The sequence below is a fragment of the Phallusia mammillata genome, chromosome 2, assembly GCF_965637545.1.
Source record: "Phallusia mammillata chromosome 2, kaPhaMamm4.hap1.1, whole genome shotgun sequence".
NCBI lineage: Eukaryota > Metazoa > Chordata > Ascidiacea > Phlebobranchia > Ascidiidae > Phallusia > Phallusia mammillata.
This window is the reverse complement of record NC_137253.1, coordinates 9,948,878-9,968,362: the sequence shown is the minus strand read 5'-3', so window position 1 is coordinate 9,968,362 and position 19,485 is coordinate 9,948,878. Positions and strand designations below refer to the sequence as shown.

The following is a 19,485-nucleotide window of genomic DNA, read 5'->3' as shown; positions in this document are numbered from 1 at the left end:
TGTCGAAATGACCCGAAGCTCAAAGGTTTCGCAAGATATGCACCTTATAGGTTACAAAAATGCAACGGTAAATCAGTCCAGACCTGGTGACTATTTTGAGGACATATATTTAAGAGTTTAAGTTCGATGGGTAAAGTCCAAGCTGAGTACATAGTTCTGATTATATATCTTGTCAAAAAACAAAACCTTGAGTAAACAAATAGGAGAGGCGACTTTTGTTGGTGTACATCTTAAATTCCACATTCAACACCAATTTTGTTGCACGTATCGCCAAGATTGTCGAAAGACTTCAAGTTCGTTTTGTTTGGGCTTGTACTAAAATTGCACCACCAGTCTACATGCAGTTTAGCCTAGCACTATTGCGTCAATTTTTGACAGTTTGTAGAATGTCTTTGTGTTGTGTTGGTTGAAAAACTGTCTTCTATATATTACGTAACGAAAAGTGGTTTAATTTTTCCTCAAGAATAGAATGTTTAAAAACAAAAGTTAACTGTTTCACGCTTTTGCTTGGCACATGCGTTCCCAATGTTGTGACGGCCCAAATCAAGTGTATAGGTTTGGGTTGGCAAACGATACAACTTAACACTAAAATAAATCTGTTGTTGGACGAGTCTTAAAATAATTATGCTACCGGACGCAATACACGACTGAGTGGCATCGCTGGTCGAATTCCTTTTAGCTGAAACACCGCGAGATTTAATGTTGATTATAAGTAATTAAGGTATAGTTACGGGGGGAAATGCTTGCAGACGTTGCTGTGTGTGTTACAAATCGTGATCAAGGCACTCACCATGTGACTCAACTTATTTGTTGCACTCGTGTTTGATGAAGAAACATGTAGCCTACTTCATTGCAACGCACAATTATAGAGGTAGCCTACATACTCAAGTCTCAAGTGAAAGGAGGCCAACACAGTCTGCATCTGAAATAAAAGGAAATCGATTGTTGGATGCGTGTGAACTCAGAATTATCACAGAGCTGCATTATTAACAGCGTACTTCCAGGAACATACGTTTATTTGTGGTGTAGTATTAGAAAATGCGTGTACATCATAAAGCTCTCAAACCATTACCCCGTCGTGTCACTTCAGTTCACAGTCAACTACACTGAGATAAGGTGACTAGAATTTTGCGTATAGGCTACCAATTCACACAAAGAACACAAAAGTTTGACCCCTTGTACCCTTATGTGTTTGCCTACAAGATGTTAGTGCAATGTAATTAACATTTTTGCTGTCGATTACTCTGTAGAGCAGGGGTCGGCAACCTTTTTTGCACTGCGGACCGTTTTTGAAACAAAAATTTTATCGCGGACCGTTTTTTTTTAAAACTACAAATATTTATCAATGAAAACGCCTAAATTAGTTTATCATCCCCGGGATACATGGGCAAATGTTTTATAGCATTTAACCTAAAAAATTATACGGCCCGGTAACGAACTTCTCGCGGACCGGCCGTTGCCGACCACTGCTGTAGAGTGTAATGATAAATCGGAAACAACAAAACAATCAAAAGGAGACAAACATTGCAGAATGAAAATTCATACTTAAAAAAGAAGGCTTCGTTTTTCATATCACTACGCTATTTTAAGGATAAGGTCATTTCTCAACGCCGCGTGTACAGAGAAAGACATGCATCAACTGACTTGTACTATTCGTAGCGCTTTTGTGTTATGCATCGCGGTCAAGCACGACTGAAAAAAGGTTTGGCTTCATAGTATGCTGTACGGGTACAGCTGCAGTTGTCCACAGCCCACAGACAGTGCATGGATTCAGTGCCGTCGATTCACGACTGGTGTTAAATGAAAAATTAATTAGTTCGGTTTTTGAATCGATGCGTCCTTTGGGGGCTGCAGCTCATTTGAAACCAGATTTTTGGTCCATTACTGGATTCTGTATGATAGGCGTAAAACGATGACAGCGACGTGACAGGCACATGCGGAAACGCTCAGAATTGCTTAAAGTTCAAACGCTTATAAAAGGGATAGATTAAATAAGAACATGGGTAAAAGTGTCGAAATTTGTATGAAAGTGCAATTAGTGCGAAAACAGGGGTCAAAACAGACAGGTGTCGTGTGCTTTGTCAACTGTAAAAGTTTTCGCTGAGTATGAGAAAAAGTGCTATGTATTTACCACAATTTATACGCTGTGTTTACCTAACTGAAATTATGAGCAAATAGCAATTAATCTCAATGTCAATGTCGCCACCACAAAGTTATTATTATTGTGTAACTTTTAACATAGCATTTGTGTCAGCCTTTTCTTTAAGCGTGAGCAAAGTCCAAATTAAAGCATTGCGACAGAGCTTGTTGTTCGTGGATAAGTGCGATAAACGCTTGCGCAGCAGCGCCAACAGGACGCGGTAAACAGACCGCGACGTAGCGAGGTTACTCTTGGTCAAAGTACAAGTGGCTGTTTGCAGGTCGGCGACTCGATGCCAGTAGCTTGCTGACTGTAACGTACTCGTGACTGAATAACAGATCGTGTTGATGTTGTTTGAGCAGTTATCTCTCCAGACATACAAATAGAGAAGCGGGCCTAACTGAGCCAGGCCTTCGATCAGGACGAGCACAAGGCAGAACCTTATGATTAAGCTACAGGTTGGTGCCAAATTTTGTGTTTGCCGAACTGCTGGAATGCTATGTGGACTTAACAATTGTTCTTTGCACGTCGTTTGAGCTAATGCCGTAAAGCACATTTCGGTTGTAGGAATAGCAAGCGTTGCAGGTTTGCTGTGTAATTCAGGGTTATTATAAAATTGTAAGATGAAGTTTAAAATATGTCGGCTTTGTTTCTTTTTTAAGTACTGTATGCTGGCATGTGTAGGCTAAGCTACGCTTAATTTTGTTGTGGTTAGTTTTTCATCGTTAAATTTAATTTCCGGGTAGCGATTGATAAACCACCATGATGAATTTAAAAGATTCATTACATTTAGATATGATGTACACCTTTATATGAAACAAATACTAATGGTGGTTTAAACATGCCTACATGAGCTATTTTTAACCCAATGTTAAGAAATCGCCGAAAACTGGCATAATTTTTTGAAAATAAACATCGAAACTGTCACAGCAGTACAGCAGAAATGTAATACGAACAGAGGATGTGTTGTAGTCATAGCGCCGTTTCGTAAAGTACTATTCTGTGTTGGGTAAACCTATAGCCCTTCCTGGGCGTCTCGTTCCGCTCGGACGCGGTTTAACAAAACATTTGTGGTTTTTCCAGGTTTTGAGGTACATGGGCATATTGACCGTCATGAAACTGGGTGTGTTTGCCGTTTCTGCCTTGTCCCTTCTTATTGCTTTCACATGGATCGTTATCTACTGTCCAGTCAGTAAGTACACATTTCTCCCTTGAAAGTTAAAACCTAATGTCGTTCAAGTCTTGTGACTTGAAGATACGCAATAAACAGCCGCACATATATGGTATGTTTGCTCAGACTCAGAATGGTTGCTGGGCACCAGTTAGGTTGAATAAGGACTGGTTTCGACCGAGTGTGGTAAATCTATTTGTCACTGTGTGCACAGAGTAACGAATGTACCTATTTCATGTGGATTGAGGTTTTAAATTTGTATTCAAGTTTTCTATAAGATACTGTAATGGTTGGTATCAAACATTTTACCACAAGCATTGACTATGCTTAGATTTACGTTTGTTATACGCACAAAACGTGTTAGGAGCTAATACGTTGGTCAAATGTTGTATTAATGTCTTAGAAGTGGGCTACACCACACCGTCTAATTAACCACCCTTAAATCACCTTTCAAAGTTTGAACCAAGGCAGGCGCACGCATTTTACGCGCATGCCATATGTGCCAAACAATTGGAGCTTATTAAATTTAAATGACATCCCCTGGCGGTACTTAACATTCTACCACTGTGCTCGCTTCTGTTGGTGTGAATCGTTGCACATCGATAATTAATGGAGAAGGTATGTTTACGTTTCTGACGCAATTTGTATATGTGCAGTGTTGAAGCATTTTGCTAAATTACGTCATTTTACCAATGTACCGCTTCCTTTTGCGCAACACGACGTTCATTCGAAACACAAACAAATCTTGAGGTGCTGTGACCCAAATATTCGTATCTTGGCCTACTTACTGCGTTTAAATTGATCAAACAATGTCAAGGGCCTATGTGTAGGTGTTTTGTGCCTTCAAGTGTGCGTCTGTTCTAGTTTGGGTATGTCTAATCGTTTTAAAAAAACAAGACCAAGTGCTTCATCTAAATATATAAACTGTAGGCTACTTACCTTTTGAACTCCATTTTCACCTATCTTTCCTGCACTATTTTAGGTGTTATGAAGACAAAGCCTGTACTGGAAAACCAAGTGAATGTTCATGCCAACAGGTATTGAAACTGATTAACAAATTATAATTCTACCATAGAACGTTTTCAAACCAACACATGAATCGCGTTTTGTTCAAGTTCGTATAATACGGTATGGCATTGCGGTATTGGTTTTACTTTTGAGTTGACCTGCTTTTATTGCCTTTTTGCCCCTGGCGAATCGTTTTTGAGGAACTTTTATGCATAACCAATCACTTTTGTCCAGGAACGACATGAGCATGGACGAATACTTTGGCCATTACGAAGATGAGGTAAGGAAGGAGATCAAGAATGCGAAAGTCAAAGGCGGACCGAAAGTCATGGAGAAATCAAAGGAGACTCCAAAGGGCGGGGTAAGAAATGCCCGTCACAAACGAATCGCCTTAACTTCACTTTCCTTTGTGTGATTATCGCTGTAGGACATAATGCGGTTACATCAGTTGTGGTTCTTGGATAACATAATCCTTTTGCCAATTCAAAGGGTTTTAGTTCCTAATCTTCAAGTGGAATTGGAAAGAACCCTCGATGAGATTGTTTAAATCCCTAACTGGTATATGACTTTAGCTACTCCGCCATAAACCAGACCACTTGAAAGCAACCCACAAGTGCTTGAATAGTTTAAGTGGCCTGTGGCTATAATAGCTGCTAGCCATCTTGCGCAGGGCAAGTAGTCCTTCGTTGTTGATAAAAAAATGCATGGATCATCATAACTCAAAGTCGAGCCTTAAGTCTAAACCGTTAAGGCTGGTACTGTTTGTTGTAACGACCTATAATGTGCAACAGAAACTTGTATATGCTCAGCCGAGTCTTAACGACACTATTGCTATATATCTACGACTATTGCTATATATCTACGAGCGAAAGCCGCTATTCCCAATGTTAATCGTTAAACCACATTTAGTTTATGCCGATGTGAAATTGGCCCCGGGTAGAAGAACGCATGCGACACATATTGCCATTAACAATTCTCGATTTGAAGGTGGAAGTACCGATGGAGCTGTACGGAGACAATGCGTTCCAGTCGATGATCGATCAATTGCACACCAGACAGCTTGCTGGATTCGAGTTTCTCGCTGAATCAATGAATGTTACCATCTATCGCCAGCCAAAGGGGGTAAGGACACCTTTGTTCCTGGCTAAATAAGCTAAAGTTAAAAACCTGCATTACTGACCTGACGTGTCAATTGACTGTCTGTTGCTTTTCCAAAATGTATTAAAAAATGGGGAACAGGAGCCTTTTAGCAAGTTGGTAAACGATTACATGTTACGTTGGTTTACGTTTGATTGCACATTGTGTGTGGTACATAGTTGGAGTGAATTGGTAAATTATTCTCAAGGGTCCTATCGAGGTCTTGAAATAGGTATGTGGGTGAATAGGCTTGCGTAAACAAATGACTCATCGCTTGATCTGTTCAAGTGCCCCTAACACCCTTACTCACTAGTTCTAGAACATTCAAACAATTCAACTCGCGAAATTTTGCTGCTACTGGAATTAGTCAATTTGCTTCATTTTTCACGTTACACTATTTATAATATATTGGGGAATATAACGCCCCAAATATACGCACAATACGGACATGCTGTTTTTCAGACGTTTTGGTAAATGCTTAAGTCGCAACCATTTATGTTTTTATATGCAGAATGCTGGACTTTATCAGTATAAGTTATACGCAACGCTGCCTAATGCAACACCTGATCAGATAGCAGCTGTGTTCCTCGACAACCAATACCGGGTGGTTTGGGACAATTATGTCACAGGTATGATGATTGCAAATGTTTGCTAATGCTGCTCGCGTGTCGAAATTTAAACATTGTTTGGCTTGGGTCAGTGACCGCCTGAATGCTGTGATATAGGGCGATGTTGCAATAAGAATTTACCGTCAGCTGTGTACATTTTCCTTGTGCACAGATACCTTGGACTTTAAACGCTCAACTTAGTTGGACCTTCCGTTATTGGAAGCTTGGGAGTTTTTTGGCTGGAATTTTCTGCTGCTGAGTTCAGAACATTTCAAAGTCCACTTTTTAAATCATGCGTTTGCAGGCGACGGTTTAATTGCTTTTGTACTTTGTGCAGAACTCTACGTTGTACAGAAGAACCAAATAGGACCCGATGTTATCTACTTTAACGTCGACTTTCCATGGCCACTGACAAATCGAGACGTATCCTTTTAAATGACATAAAAATGAAAGATTGTTTGGTTCCCAAATAAGATAATTATTGGGACTGTTTTTTTTTCAGTTAAGAACAATATAAACGTAGGGTTAACTAAACTGTGATATTGTAATGCAAAATTCTCGATGCGTTTTGCCAGGTACACAACAAATTGGCCAAATCAATGACACCCATACACATTACTGCAAAATTTGTGTGATAGTTTTTTGTCGTTATGTCAAGATATGTCACTTGTTTCCTTAACTGCCCTATTCCGACCCAAATTTCAGTACGTTTATGCTCGTGAGACAAGGCGAATCAAACAAAACGGTAAAGACTTCATCGTGATCGTCATGCACAGTGTGACGAAACACAATGTACCGGAGAAGAAAGGAGCGATTCGGGTTAGCGATTATCACCAGTCGCTTGCTCTCGAGCTGTGGAACGGCAAAGGAACTAAAGGTAATTATGGGGCGTTTAGCGACGCTTGGGTAGCTGCTTCAGTTGGGTTGGTTCAACTGGGTGGTTCGGCGTAGCTGAGGCTAAAAATGACTCTCCGCTACTTTTGGGTTGACATTTTATGATTTGTTGTTTTCATAGACTCTGGGGTGGCCAACCCGCGAGACGGGCATGCGAGCGTTTTTTGCACAATGTGCTCGAAAATGTGCAGGTCGAAATGTGCGCACATTTTTCGAAAATGTGCAGGTGCCAAAATGTGCAGGTCAAAATGTGCAGGTGCCGAAATGTGCAAGTCATAATGTGCAGGTGCCAAAATGTGCAGTCGCTCAAATGAAGTATTGATATTTAACGTCAAACTATTGTTGTGGTCATAAATTGTGCCAAAAATATTAGTTATAAGTTATGACCTATAAATTAAAATCGGATTTAAGAGAAACTTGTAAAAATGCATGTTGTGTTTGTTAGATATGGCAAAGCGTGAAATTATCTAGCATTCAGGAAATAGGAAACACTGTTTTTCAGACTAGATATGTACACGATCGTCACCTCAATCGGTTTGACTTTATTGTTTTTAATTTAAGGCCTGTTAGCTTGTAGCCTGCCCAGCTTCTATAGATTTTACAATTAGACAATAGTATACTCATATGACAGTCCAGCTATTGTTTCCGTCACGCTTGATTAACACTACACGCTTGTCGGATGCTTGCATTAAGTTTGGTGCTTTAAGAGCAAGCAAATGACAAAGCTGGGCTTGTATGGTCAGATTTATGCATCTACCCTGTATAATGTTACTACGTGGTTGTGATTGTGCTGTTGGAGAGTATTTAATGTACGTTTTATCTTTTTAGTACTTCTTTAAACGCTTTGAAGTGATTTTACCTAACATATTAAAGGGTGCATAAAGTTTATTACTAATTGATTTAAAGTCTGGTAAAAATAGAACTTTCCTAACTGGCTGTATCTTTGAACTGATGTTCAACGACTTTGGCCTCGACCAGGAACTCTGGACAGACGAAAGGTCAAGCTTGAACAAAGATCATGTTTTTTTCCAAAGTTACTCATTTTAAACTGTCAACAAAGGGTAAATTTTGTGAATCAAAAATTAAGTTTATTTGAAGAAAAATTCAAGGCACCAAAACAATTGCTAGACATCATAACCACCAAGGAAACTGGTGCAGAAAACACAAGTCAAATTGCTATGATAAGTAACAAAGAGTTAGACACAACAGAGTATTTATGAGGATATGTTTTTTCAAGGCAAAAAACTAGTTTACGGAAGTTATCAAAATTGTCAGCATGTTGTCAACCATGCGACCACAGGGCCAGCTGATTTCTTTAGTGGAGCCAAAGTCTGGAGGTCTCGCTTATCCTTTTATGAGTTACTGCAACTTTTACAAAGTGCGTAAATGCCTGACAGGATGTTTACGGCCAGCCAACAAGCTAGATTTTTACTGCATTGCAAAAGTTACACTGATCCTCACAGAGTTTCCAAAAAAGACATATGTGAAATTCTAGAAGTTGCTGGACTACCATATGAGTATACTGTTATTAAACTCAAAACCAAGTCAAAGACCCAGCTGTCCAGTGATTTTTATTCAATGAAACAAATGAATTATTAGAAAGTTTTCCATCCTTTGGGTTATACTGCACAATTGACAAAAGGACTATATATGTGTCTTTGGAAGAAACTCAAATGACAACATTCAAAAAGAAAAGGACAACCACACAGTTGCCCAACTTAATGTTTGACATTTTTTATTTGTTTGAGGCTCATTTACATGACATAACTTGGTATATGGGTATTTAATTAGGTTAGTTTTGAAACCCACACAAATACTTGATGTGATGCCCTAATTTTAAGTTTGCTAAAACATTCATGTTATTGCTTCTGACTTGCTATTGTGTGGACCAGATGGCTAAAAAGACCTACTGTAGGAATATCATAATACACCAAAATATCATTAGATGCTTTTGCAAAATTTGTAATTGTTTCCTGACTAATATACAGAAACTAGATGATTGCCATTATGAACGAAAAAGGTGTATGTTTCATGTGGGATTGCAAATAAATAAACAAACTAAATCTGGCGTGAACAATTAGAGAGATAAAGAGACTGAAACAGCCAGAAAGAATATTAGGATAGGGAAAATATTTTTTTGAGACCGCTGTGGGCATTCTGTATTATATTTTTGGTAAAAAATATGTACAATGGTAACAAAACGGGTTTAGAAAAGGATAATACTGAGATGTCATGAAAAAAAATGATGGATGTGCAATGCAAAAGTATAAGTTCTCACCATTTATATAGGCATCAGTTATTTACCACTGCATTTGTTTGAAACCACATTGTATTTTCAGTTATTTTTGCCCTGAAGGGTCATATTCTGTTCAGTTAAAAAACTTAATCCACTGCATTTAACAAGAAAAATAACATACCTATATAAGTTAATTGATTTGCACAGAACACTATTTAAAATAAAAATGCAGGGAAAGATATATAATAATTATGTAATTGGGACAAAAAATTGTTTGTGTGAAAGGGACAGAAAGACTTTTTTAGTATGAAAGGGAGAAATTTTGGCACCTGCACATTTTGACCTGCACATTTTGGCACCTGCACATTTTCGAAAAATGTGCGCACATTTTAACCTGCACATTTTGGCACCTGCACATTTTCGAAAAATGTGCGCACATTTCGACCTGCACATTTTGGCGCACATTGTGCAAATTCTTGCCGTAAGCCCTGTTGCAACCCGCGGCTCGAGAGCCGCATGCGGCTCTTCGCCTGGTTTTATGCGGCTCTTACGTCGTTGCCGAAGTTTGGGGGCACTGTGTATATTTTGGGTAGTATGTGACGATCTGGTACAAAAATCGTTAAATTTTCCAGCAAAGCTGCATTATTTTGCGTTTGAACAGACGTATTATCGGTATGGCTCTAACCTTGCCTCAAAACGGCAACTTTATGTGGCAAATGGCTTGTTTATGATGGCATATATTCAATTGTTGACAATGAATGGTTGCTCATTGTTGCGGACAATGCGAATGAGCCACAAAGCAATAATATTTACAACAAATGTGTTTCATAGTAAATATTGCTTCGATCCGTTGTTTTTCGGGTTATGACGAACGTTATATTTTGTGGGCAGTTTGTCTTGGATTTGAATTTAGCGATTGTTGGTGGTAAATGCATTAGATACGTCGCCATGAATTTAGTTTCGCCACTTTGCAGTTTTGTAAAACTCGGCGCCTAAGTTTGGGGCGCATGCGCGTTAGATGAAAATCCCGCAATGTTTTTCGATTTCACCAGATAGCAATTCCCCAGATATGAATCTCACCGCACGTTATTTATAGAATGGGAAAAAAAAGGATATTTTAATTCATATGTTTTTGTTTGTGGGATTCGTTGAAATGAGAGTTTTGTGTGAGAGACAGTGCGGTTTGTTGAAAATGACTGACCCGTGGTCTGTACAAGTAAAATTGTGTCATTATCTTGTTGGTGTGCGATATTTAGAATAAATCTGGCAAGCACAGGTCTCTGTGTGTGAGGAAGAGACGAGGCATTAAACAAATGGGTAGAGCTATTAACACCAACCGTTTCTCCTGATCCAAAAGTGCTTAATTTTCGATAGGTGACGTAAAGAGCTGAATTATTTATTTAGCGGCTATAAATGGGTTGGGCTGGGAAATATTTACATAAAATTTTTGCATTAGTAACTAATTTTTTGGATTAGTTTTATTGAATTTTGAGTACTAATACCTTACCCCAACCCTAATAGCCCTAACCGTTAGCATTTTTTGAGATATACCGTTTTAAATGAAAAAAGTGCTCTTTGCGCCACCTGTCGAAAATTAAGCACTTTTGGATCAGGAGAAACGGTTGGTGTTAGTAGCTCTACCAAACAAATGTGCTTATGTGTATAATGTGGCTCTTTGTGGTAACACAATAAAAAATATGGCTCTTAGGCTTTGACCGGTTGGCCACCCCTGACATAGAGTATTCGTCAGGCGAGTGGGATTTTGGTAATGTTAAAGTAATGACAAAGAATCCGATGATTGAGGAATAGCTAATGCAAAAAAATCCTGCTAAAACATTGAATAAATAAAGTTTTTTTTTAGTATTTATGTTAAACTCCATTTTCGAAATTTCTTGACCATTCTTTGGAACATAAATACTACATAAGTTTGGTTTAGCACTAAAACCGTGTGGCGCCAAGGCAAAAAGTTGGCCACCTCAAACTACCTGCACAAAATTGCAAAACGTAGCTTCTGCATGCAAGCCAAGGGTGCACGGCTACCGGTAGACATTGACCAGTCCATGCATGTTTGTGTTGAGTAACAAGACCGATCAGTGATGAGTGACAGCACGATGAGTGGTTCGTGTATAATTAATCGACACTCAACGAAAATCATGCTACATTTAAATATCCGATCACCACCGGAACTGCAAATCTGCTTGCTTGTGATTGTGTTGTCGGCATTGCCATTCATCAAATGGCCTTATGTTCCGGTATATGCCTAGGCCTACATTTTAATAGTAGGCCCACACTTAACACGTGTACTCTGAACTAACTAAGCCAGAATGGTTGGCATACTGGTACACTTACACACGATGGCCCAATAATATTGTGAACATTTGTTTTATTTATTTCCAGCGTACATCCAGTATTACGATGACCCAAGAGGCAGCATTCCGTCCTGGTTGGTGAATTGGGCTGCAAAGGTAGGCTATGTTTGGATTTGTTGATAATTATGGGTCCCCTTCCCTGAAGGGGACACATTTTGTTTTTGGCTATATTTTTTTTCTTTCTAACGCGGGTTTGTTCCCACGTTTTGGTCAAGAAAGAATGGTTTAAACTTTTTCAAATTTACACACATTATAGATATTGGTCTAAAGATGGTCCATGTGAATTTTGACCCCGTTTGATCCCTCGGTTCACCCACAGCCCCCCAAAACGTGAAATTTTTGAAACGGCTATACTTGCTAAAGTACTTCATTTTGGAGTTATATGCTTTGTTGTTTGATGCAATATTAGGTACTTCAAAGAATTTTGTACCTTAAAAAAAGATTTACCCATTTTCACCCCTTAAACCCCCAAAATATTCGTTTCTGTCTTACACTGGTTTGTTAAGTGCGTTTGGTCAAAAAAGAGTGCTTTAAATGTATTCAAATTTGCACAGATGTTAGTTATTGCTCCGAATTTGATCCTCCTGAAGTTTGACCCCAAACGACCCAGCGGTTCACCCACAAGCCCCCAAAACGAAAAAAATTAAAAACGGCTGTACTGACCCAAGTACATAATCTGAGGGTTTCATGCTTTGTTGATTGGTGCAATGTAAGCTATTCTAAAGAATTTTGTAAATTTTTATTGGATTCACCCATGTCTACCCCTTAAACCCCAAAATAATAAGTAAGGCCAGAAATACAAGTCCCAATGTGCTGAAATGTTAAACAATTGTTTGCAGTAGGTTATTCGTTTAGTATTTAAAAATTTGCCTTAATCGGCCAAATAGTTACTTTTACAGTCCATAACATGTGTACACTGTCAGTCAGATAGAAGTCTCAAATCTCAAGGTAGTAATTCACTTGTTTACGATTAAGGCGGGTGAATACAGCGGGAGTGCTCAGAATTCACTCGTTTACGATTAAGACGAGTGAATGCAGCGGGAGTGCTCAGCTTGACGTTCGGACGGACGTTTTAGAGACAGTCGTGTTGGTGATTACAAATCAGCTGTTTTTGCGCACTCATGCTATGTCGTTTTATTAAGTTATCAAGCTCATTTTCAGTTTTGGAAAATTGTGTTTAAAAACTGACGTTGAACGACAATATCAAGGTCAAAGCATGAGATTAAATTGAAAGTATTTTTCCTGTTCTTATTTACTGTTTTTTTGTAATTATATGAAAATAATGATGCAAAAAGAATACGGACAAAACTTTCAAAGGCAGTGGTTCTTAACCTTTTTGGTGTGGTTTCCCACTGAAGTCAACCACCAACTTAAAATTTCCCCCTCTGTTATTTTTATAATGATGTTTTGTGCCCTACGTTAACAAAAAAAAATATTCTTTAAACGAAATAATTTTGTGAAGCGATTTGGTCTGGAACCCCAAAGGTATACTGCAATCTTATTTAGTTTAAATAGTGCTTTGTGAGAGATTAAACTTTTTGGAATATTAAAGAGTCCTCCTCTGCTTGCAATAGTCATTTACTGCATCACAATCAACAAAGGAAAGGCTTTTATTCACGCACAATAGCAAAGTCATTGATACTTTTTAGTCTTGTCTGTGATGTAACAAACGGCCTTTGGATTTGTATGTGTCTTGTAAGCCTTGCTGAAATTAATCTTACATGTGGTTGCGGAAAAATGTTAGGAAAGTTACTTTCAACGATTAAATTAAAGCCGGGTTCGACCCTCGGGCCCGAGTTTGGTTACCTGATTACATAATTTCCCTCTGAAAACATTAAATTTCCCACTGGTGGGAAATTTCCCACCGGTTAAGAACCACTGGGTTAAGGCTAAAGTTGGTTAAGTTTTTCCTTAAGAATCTAAAAATAACCAGGATGTTTGTTTGCCATAAATCCGCACAAACGCGCGTGTGGGGACCCATTCGTTTTTGCTTGCAAAAACAATCATATGTGTAGATCAAATGATGTGTATAGTAAACTGGTAAATATCTAACAATGATTGTGCCCTATTTTTACTGTTACCAAATCGCATATGCATATGTGTGGGGACCCATTAGATTATGCTTGCAGAAACAATTATGTTATAAAGTGCCAGGAAAAAGATAAGGAAATATAGTAAATGGTATATGTGATACATCGTTAAATATGATGTAGTAAGCTTATAAACTGGCAATATATAGGAAAACCACTATTCTAGTTGAAACATTACTTCAAAACAATAAACGATTAAAAAAATGTTTAGACTACTCAACGAACATCTTTGTAATTGGCCCAAGCTGTTGTTTTGTTGGGGTAGGCTATGCTGAGCAAGCCTAACTATGATAGACATATTGCGCCTCGTATGGGGCATTTAAACTTTGGTTGCTCGCTATAAAACTGCTGGTAGAGCAATATTTGTTTATGTTCTATTTAAGCCCACAAGTTGGTCAAAATTTGTATTTGTTGACCTCAGTTATATCCAAAACGGCTTAAACAGGTGGTTAGTATTGACCGAGAGGCTTTGACCGATTCATATACCCATATAAAAAATGATGTTATGATTAATAATACCACCACCAAATTTGTGCTGTAGACTGGAGTTCCTGCATTCATGGCTGATTTGCAACGAGCCTGTGGAGGGCTGCAAGCCTATCTGGACAAGAATCATCGAAAAGCGGTAGTCGTCGAATAAAGCTTAGGAAAGTGCCAACCAAACAACACAACAAAAAACTTAGCATTATGGTACAATTGCAAGAGATATTCCATAGCATTTGTCTGCCGCGCGCCCTGCTGGTACATTACAGTACTGCGTGAATCACTTGATACGTCAAAGGAAGGCCAAGGTTTTTGAAATGCTATTGGGAACGCAGCCAGCGACAAAAAAGTGCGATTAGTCACAAATTCAATTTTGGAAACATTTATTTCCAGGTTAAAAAATTGTCAACCTTCTTATTTAAGATATATAAGTAATATTTCGCTATAAAAATGTCTTATTCAAATAGAACTTGTGTTTATGTCCAAAATAGTGACTCAGAGTGAAAAAAGTCAATATTATGTTGAATGGATACTAAGCTATAGGCTACCTAAATAGCACTTCACCAAAGTTTGTTTGGCTAACTTTTAGTAAGTGTATGTTTTACTGCAACCGATTAACGGTTCAATTGTATGCAGTTAACGGTAGTGGGATTGTTGGTTTTTCTTCACTGTGACCAGTAGCCTACTTTTACCGCACCGCTTGTGCCTTTTCTAAATCCTATTGAAATTGAAACGAGATTTTGAATTCACTTATGTAGGTGCGGTCTTTGTCTATTTAATATACAGAAGTGTTTGAAACAGGTCTGTTGGCTGCACTTGCTTGCACGCAACCCGCTTTAGATGTATTATGTTATGTAAAAATATGCTTTTTCAATTTCATCTTGTGGCAGATCGTTTTGATTTCATTCCTATTTTCTTCATGGTAACCACCACAAACTTTGTCATAACCAAGTACCACAATTGGAGGCAGAGTTGCAATTCTGGACGGGTATTTAAGGCTTGATTAAGGTTTCAGTTTGAATATAACAGGCTTGATTCGGGTTTTACCACTTTGCGTTTTCATCTCGGTAAATTAAACTTGGTCCAGATTTCGGCAATTTTTGTTTCGGGCATGTACTTTGGGTTTCGTTTTAGGCAATGCTATTTCACATGCATTTAACGTCACTCGTTTTTTTACTGTATTACACGACTTTACGAGCTTATACTTTTTACCCTTTCTACTGAATCGCCAGTTTTCAATCAATGCATTCGTATTTGTTGGCTTTGTTTATCGCATTTTGTTGTGTACGCGTTTTGTCCTTTTAAAATTTGCAGCCCAATGCAATTCCTGCTCCCACGGACCTATTTGCGATTTGATATGTCCGTGTTCTATGCATATGTACGTACCCTTTTACCATGTGCTCAACGTTGCGCGGTCTTCTAATACGTATTACCAGCTCCACCTTGCGGAACACAACAATAAATTCGTGCTTTCGTTACAAAGCGCGCTTTATGGATATTAGATACAGATTTATAGAACTTGGTCGAATGGTCCAGCGGGTCTGACCTACAAACAGTCATAAAAAACCTTGATCAGAATTCGTCCTGGGTTCGAACCCCGTTAAAAAGCTATGACAGTGAGCCGGGTAAGATAAGAATATGCAGATGGCAAAGCTTAACAAAGACACAAAACTCAAATATCTCAAAATGCCTACTCAAATAGCCTATGCTGAAACACACTCGGCCAGCACACGTTAGCTCTCGGTCCGCACATAGCGAAGGTTTTTGATAAAGGCGTCGTGACACCCTGGACCTTTTGTACTCATGTCCAAGATTGGATGATAAAGACAAACTGTTCAAGATATAGGCAGCAAAACAATACGTTTGCGGTACTCTAACAAACTACACTTCTGTTTCCGACATTTGTGGGGTACGATGTAACTTTACTGACGGCCACAAAAGAGTTTTATCATTGTCAATTACACCTGCCTGCATTTTGCCATCAAGTCCTCAAACATGATGATAACTGCAATCTTTAAAAACGACGGAAATTTCTCACGACATTGACCGCAGAAGCCACTCCAAGTTTTGGTTTGAAAGACAGCGCAACCCATTGGGTGTTAGAAAAAGCATCAACAAGAGTTACAAAATTCATACGTGAAACAGGTTTAAACAACCTTTACAGCAGTCCCTTTTCTCCTCCTCATCAGCGATCAGCGCTATCGTATTGTTGCGTCCACAGAAACCGAGCAATAGTAGATCAACGACGAAAATGACATCATAGTTCTGTGGGGAAGTCAGGCCCAGCGTAGCCTACTTTCCTGCCCGCATAGCAACACGACCTCAGAAGGAAGCATTGCGTCATCAGCCCGTGATGTCAGAGCATTGCGCAAGCCAAAGCGAGGCTACGTCACAGACGGGAATTTTATTCGCCTTGAATATAAACTGGACTGCAGTTTCATTCACAGAAAATATGGCGTTGGCCGAAGTTTGGGCTTCAGGTTAATTTAAGACGTTTGTTGTTGTACAATGTTCACATTAAATATGAGTTACTTTTGGAAAATTAACCATACGCGTGGGTCGGGAACAAATGTAAAAGTATTGTATGTGTTTGAACAGATACAGAAAGTTCACAACTAGAACTGAAACTTCAAGACCAATACAACTTCATCAACTGTTAAAATGTCTGAAACTATAGGACAGAAAAAAGTCCTTCAATCTGCAACTGATCAAGGTATGTATGTATCACATTGCTAGTAACAGAGTGATGAAATAACAATACTGTGCACTATATATCCAAGGATGTCATTAACATACAAATTTTGTTTTGGCAGATAATTTTAGTTGTGAATTCGGCAGTGGAAAGTATTTTGCACTATGTGGTCTTGGTGGGATTCTTAGCTGTGGGACAACCCATACTGCATTTACTCCTCTAGATGTGGTCAAATGTCGAATTCAGGTAACTGAGCAATATTTTGTGTAAAGGCGTTGGTGTTTTACCACATTTGGTGTATAGACATAAAATTTGTGCTGTGCTTCCCAAGGTTGATCCTACAAAGTATAAAAATACTTTCCATGGCTTTCGAGTTACATTTCAAGAAGAAGGTATGAGAGGATTGGTAAAAGGATGGTCTCCAACATTCATTGGATACTCAATGCAAGGCCTTTTTAAGTTTGGCTTATATGAAGTTTTCAAATCACTTTACAGTGATGTTCTTGGAGAAGTAAGTCACACTTAAACACTGTTATTGATACATATTGTGCCATAGTGCCAGTTTAGCTGTAGCTAGTGCCACATAGCGTACAACAAGATATCAAAAGATAGTAGCAGAAAGTACATTCAATGAATTTATTTAGGAAACAACATATCTTTGGCGAACATCTGTGTATTTAGCTGCAAGTGCATCAGCTGAATTCTTTGCTGATATCGCTCTCTCACCCATGGAAGCTTGCAAAGTCAGAATTCAGACTCAGCCCGGGTTTGCAAATAACTTAAGAGAAGCGTTCCCAAAAATGAAAGCACAAGAAGGCTGGGCAGCGTAAGTTTTTTTTAAACAAAAATAGGGGCTAACCCTTAAGTTTAAGCATTACATTGTATTGGTATATTATTTGCATCCTTAAACAATAAAAGTTTTATAAAACTGAGCACATGGTTTAAACATTTTGCCACTTAAGGGAGCTAGTGGGAAATTTAAGCCCATAAGTCAAGCGTTTTAATGTAATTATGGGTCCCCTTCTATGAAGGGGACACATATTGTTTTTGTCCGTATTTTTTTTTTCTTTTTTCTGTCTAATGCTGGTTTGTTAAACGCGTTTGGTCAAGAAAGAGTGCTCCAAATTTAATAAAATTTACACAAATGTTAGTTATTAATCCAATTTTGATCCTCCTGAAGTTTGACCCCAAATGACCCAGCGGTTCACCCGCAGGCCCCCAAAACGTATTTTTTTAAAAACGGCTGTACTGACTAAAGTACAGCATCTCTGAGTAATATGCTGTGTTGTTTGGGGCAATATAAGATATTTCAAAGAATTTTGTATCACCCATTTTCACCCCTTAAACCCCCAAATATTCATTTCTGTCTAACGCTGGTTTTTTAAATGCGTTTGGTCAAGAAAGAGTGCTTTAAATTTATTCAAATTTGCACAGATGTTAGTTATTGTTCCAAATTTGATCCTCCTGAAATTTGACCCCAAACGACCCAGTGGTTCACCCACAGCCCCCCCCCCCCCCCCCCCAAAAAAAATGGCTGTACTGACTAAAGTGCATAATCTGAGAGTTTCATTGTTTGTTGGTTGGTGCAATGCAAGGTATTCTAAAAAAATTTGTAACTTTTTATTGGATTCACCCATTTTACCCCTTAAACCCCCAAATAATAAGTAAGGCCAGAAATACAAGTCCCAATGTGCTGAAATGTTAAACAATAGTTTGCAGTAGGTTATTCGTTCAGTACTTAAAATTTTGCCTTAATCGGCCAAATAGTTACTTTTACAACCCATAATATGTGTACACTGTCAGTCAGATAGAAGTCTCAACTCTCAAGGGAGTAATTCACTTGTTTACGATTAAGGCGGGTGAATGCAACGGGATTGCTCAGCTTGACGTCCGGATAGACGTTTTACGAGACAGTCGTTTTGGTGATTACAAATCAGCTGTTTTTGCGCAGCTATGCTATGTCGTTTTATTAGGTATCAAGCACATTTTCAGTTGTGGAAAATTGTGTTAAAAACTGACCTTGAACGACAATATCAAGGTCAAAGCATGAGATTAAATTAAAAGTATTTTTCTTGTTCTTATGTATTGTTTTTTTGTAATTATATGACAATAATGATGCAAAAAGAATACGGACAAAACTTTTAAAGCTGGGTTATTGCTAAAGTTGGTTAGGTTTTTTCTTAAGAATCTAAAAATAACCAGACTGTTAAATCCACACAAACGCGGGGACCCATCTGTTTTTGCTTGCAAAAACAATCATATATGTAGATCAAATGATGTGTATAGTAAATTGGTAAATATCGTATAGAATATATAAAATGGAAGTATATCAGAAAGCCACCTTTCTAGTTTAAACTGACATATTTTAGAAGGTAGAAGGGTATTTGTAGGGATATTACCTACGGCCGAGAAAAGACTTCATTCCCCCAAGGTTAAGTCTAGCAAAATTTTTGTTGAAACTAAAATATTGCAATTGCTGACATTTTGCTATTTTTTCGACACTTCACATGGTCAAAATAGGTTATTGTCGCAGGCTATCTGGAACATTCATAAGAAAAGCCTATAAATTTATCATTGGGTCATGTAAACTTCTTTAAAGTTTTGCTTAGGATAGTCAAATTGCTGAATTTTTAACGATCATGAGACCAGGACAAGAA

The 19,485-nt window shown here is 38.3% G+C and overlaps 2 protein-coding genes across 2 annotated transcripts; both read left to right on the top strand.

Moving 5' to 3' along the window:
- Nucleotides 1-1,780: 1,780 nt before the first annotated feature.
- On the top strand, nucleotides 1,781-15,618 carry LOC145215621 (phosphatidylcholine transfer protein-like). The gene is made up of 10 exons (XM_080084342.1): nucleotides 1,781-2,598; nucleotides 3,224-3,332; nucleotides 4,294-4,348; nucleotides 4,554-4,680; nucleotides 5,307-5,441; nucleotides 5,968-6,085; nucleotides 6,402-6,487; nucleotides 6,770-6,941; nucleotides 11,592-11,659; nucleotides 14,195-15,618. The coding sequence occupies exons 1-10, from the start codon at nucleotides 2,584-2,586 to the stop codon at nucleotides 14,291-14,293; spliced, it is 984 nt and encodes a 327-aa protein (XP_079940468.1). The 5' UTR covers nucleotides 1,781-2,583; the 3' UTR covers nucleotides 14,294-15,618.
- Nucleotides 15,619-15,688: 70 nt separating this feature from the next.
- On the top strand, nucleotides 15,689-17,654 carry LOC145215622 (solute carrier family 25 member 3-like; the record flags this gene model as incomplete). Its single annotated transcript, XM_080084343.1, is given in 5 exon segments — nucleotides 15,689-16,616; nucleotides 16,735-16,849; nucleotides 16,950-17,074; nucleotides 17,160-17,339; nucleotides 17,473-17,654. Coding segments are annotated over 4 exon segments (539 nt in total), but the record flags the coding sequence as incomplete, so codon positions are not given.
- Nucleotides 17,655-19,485: the final 1,831 nt, after the last annotated feature.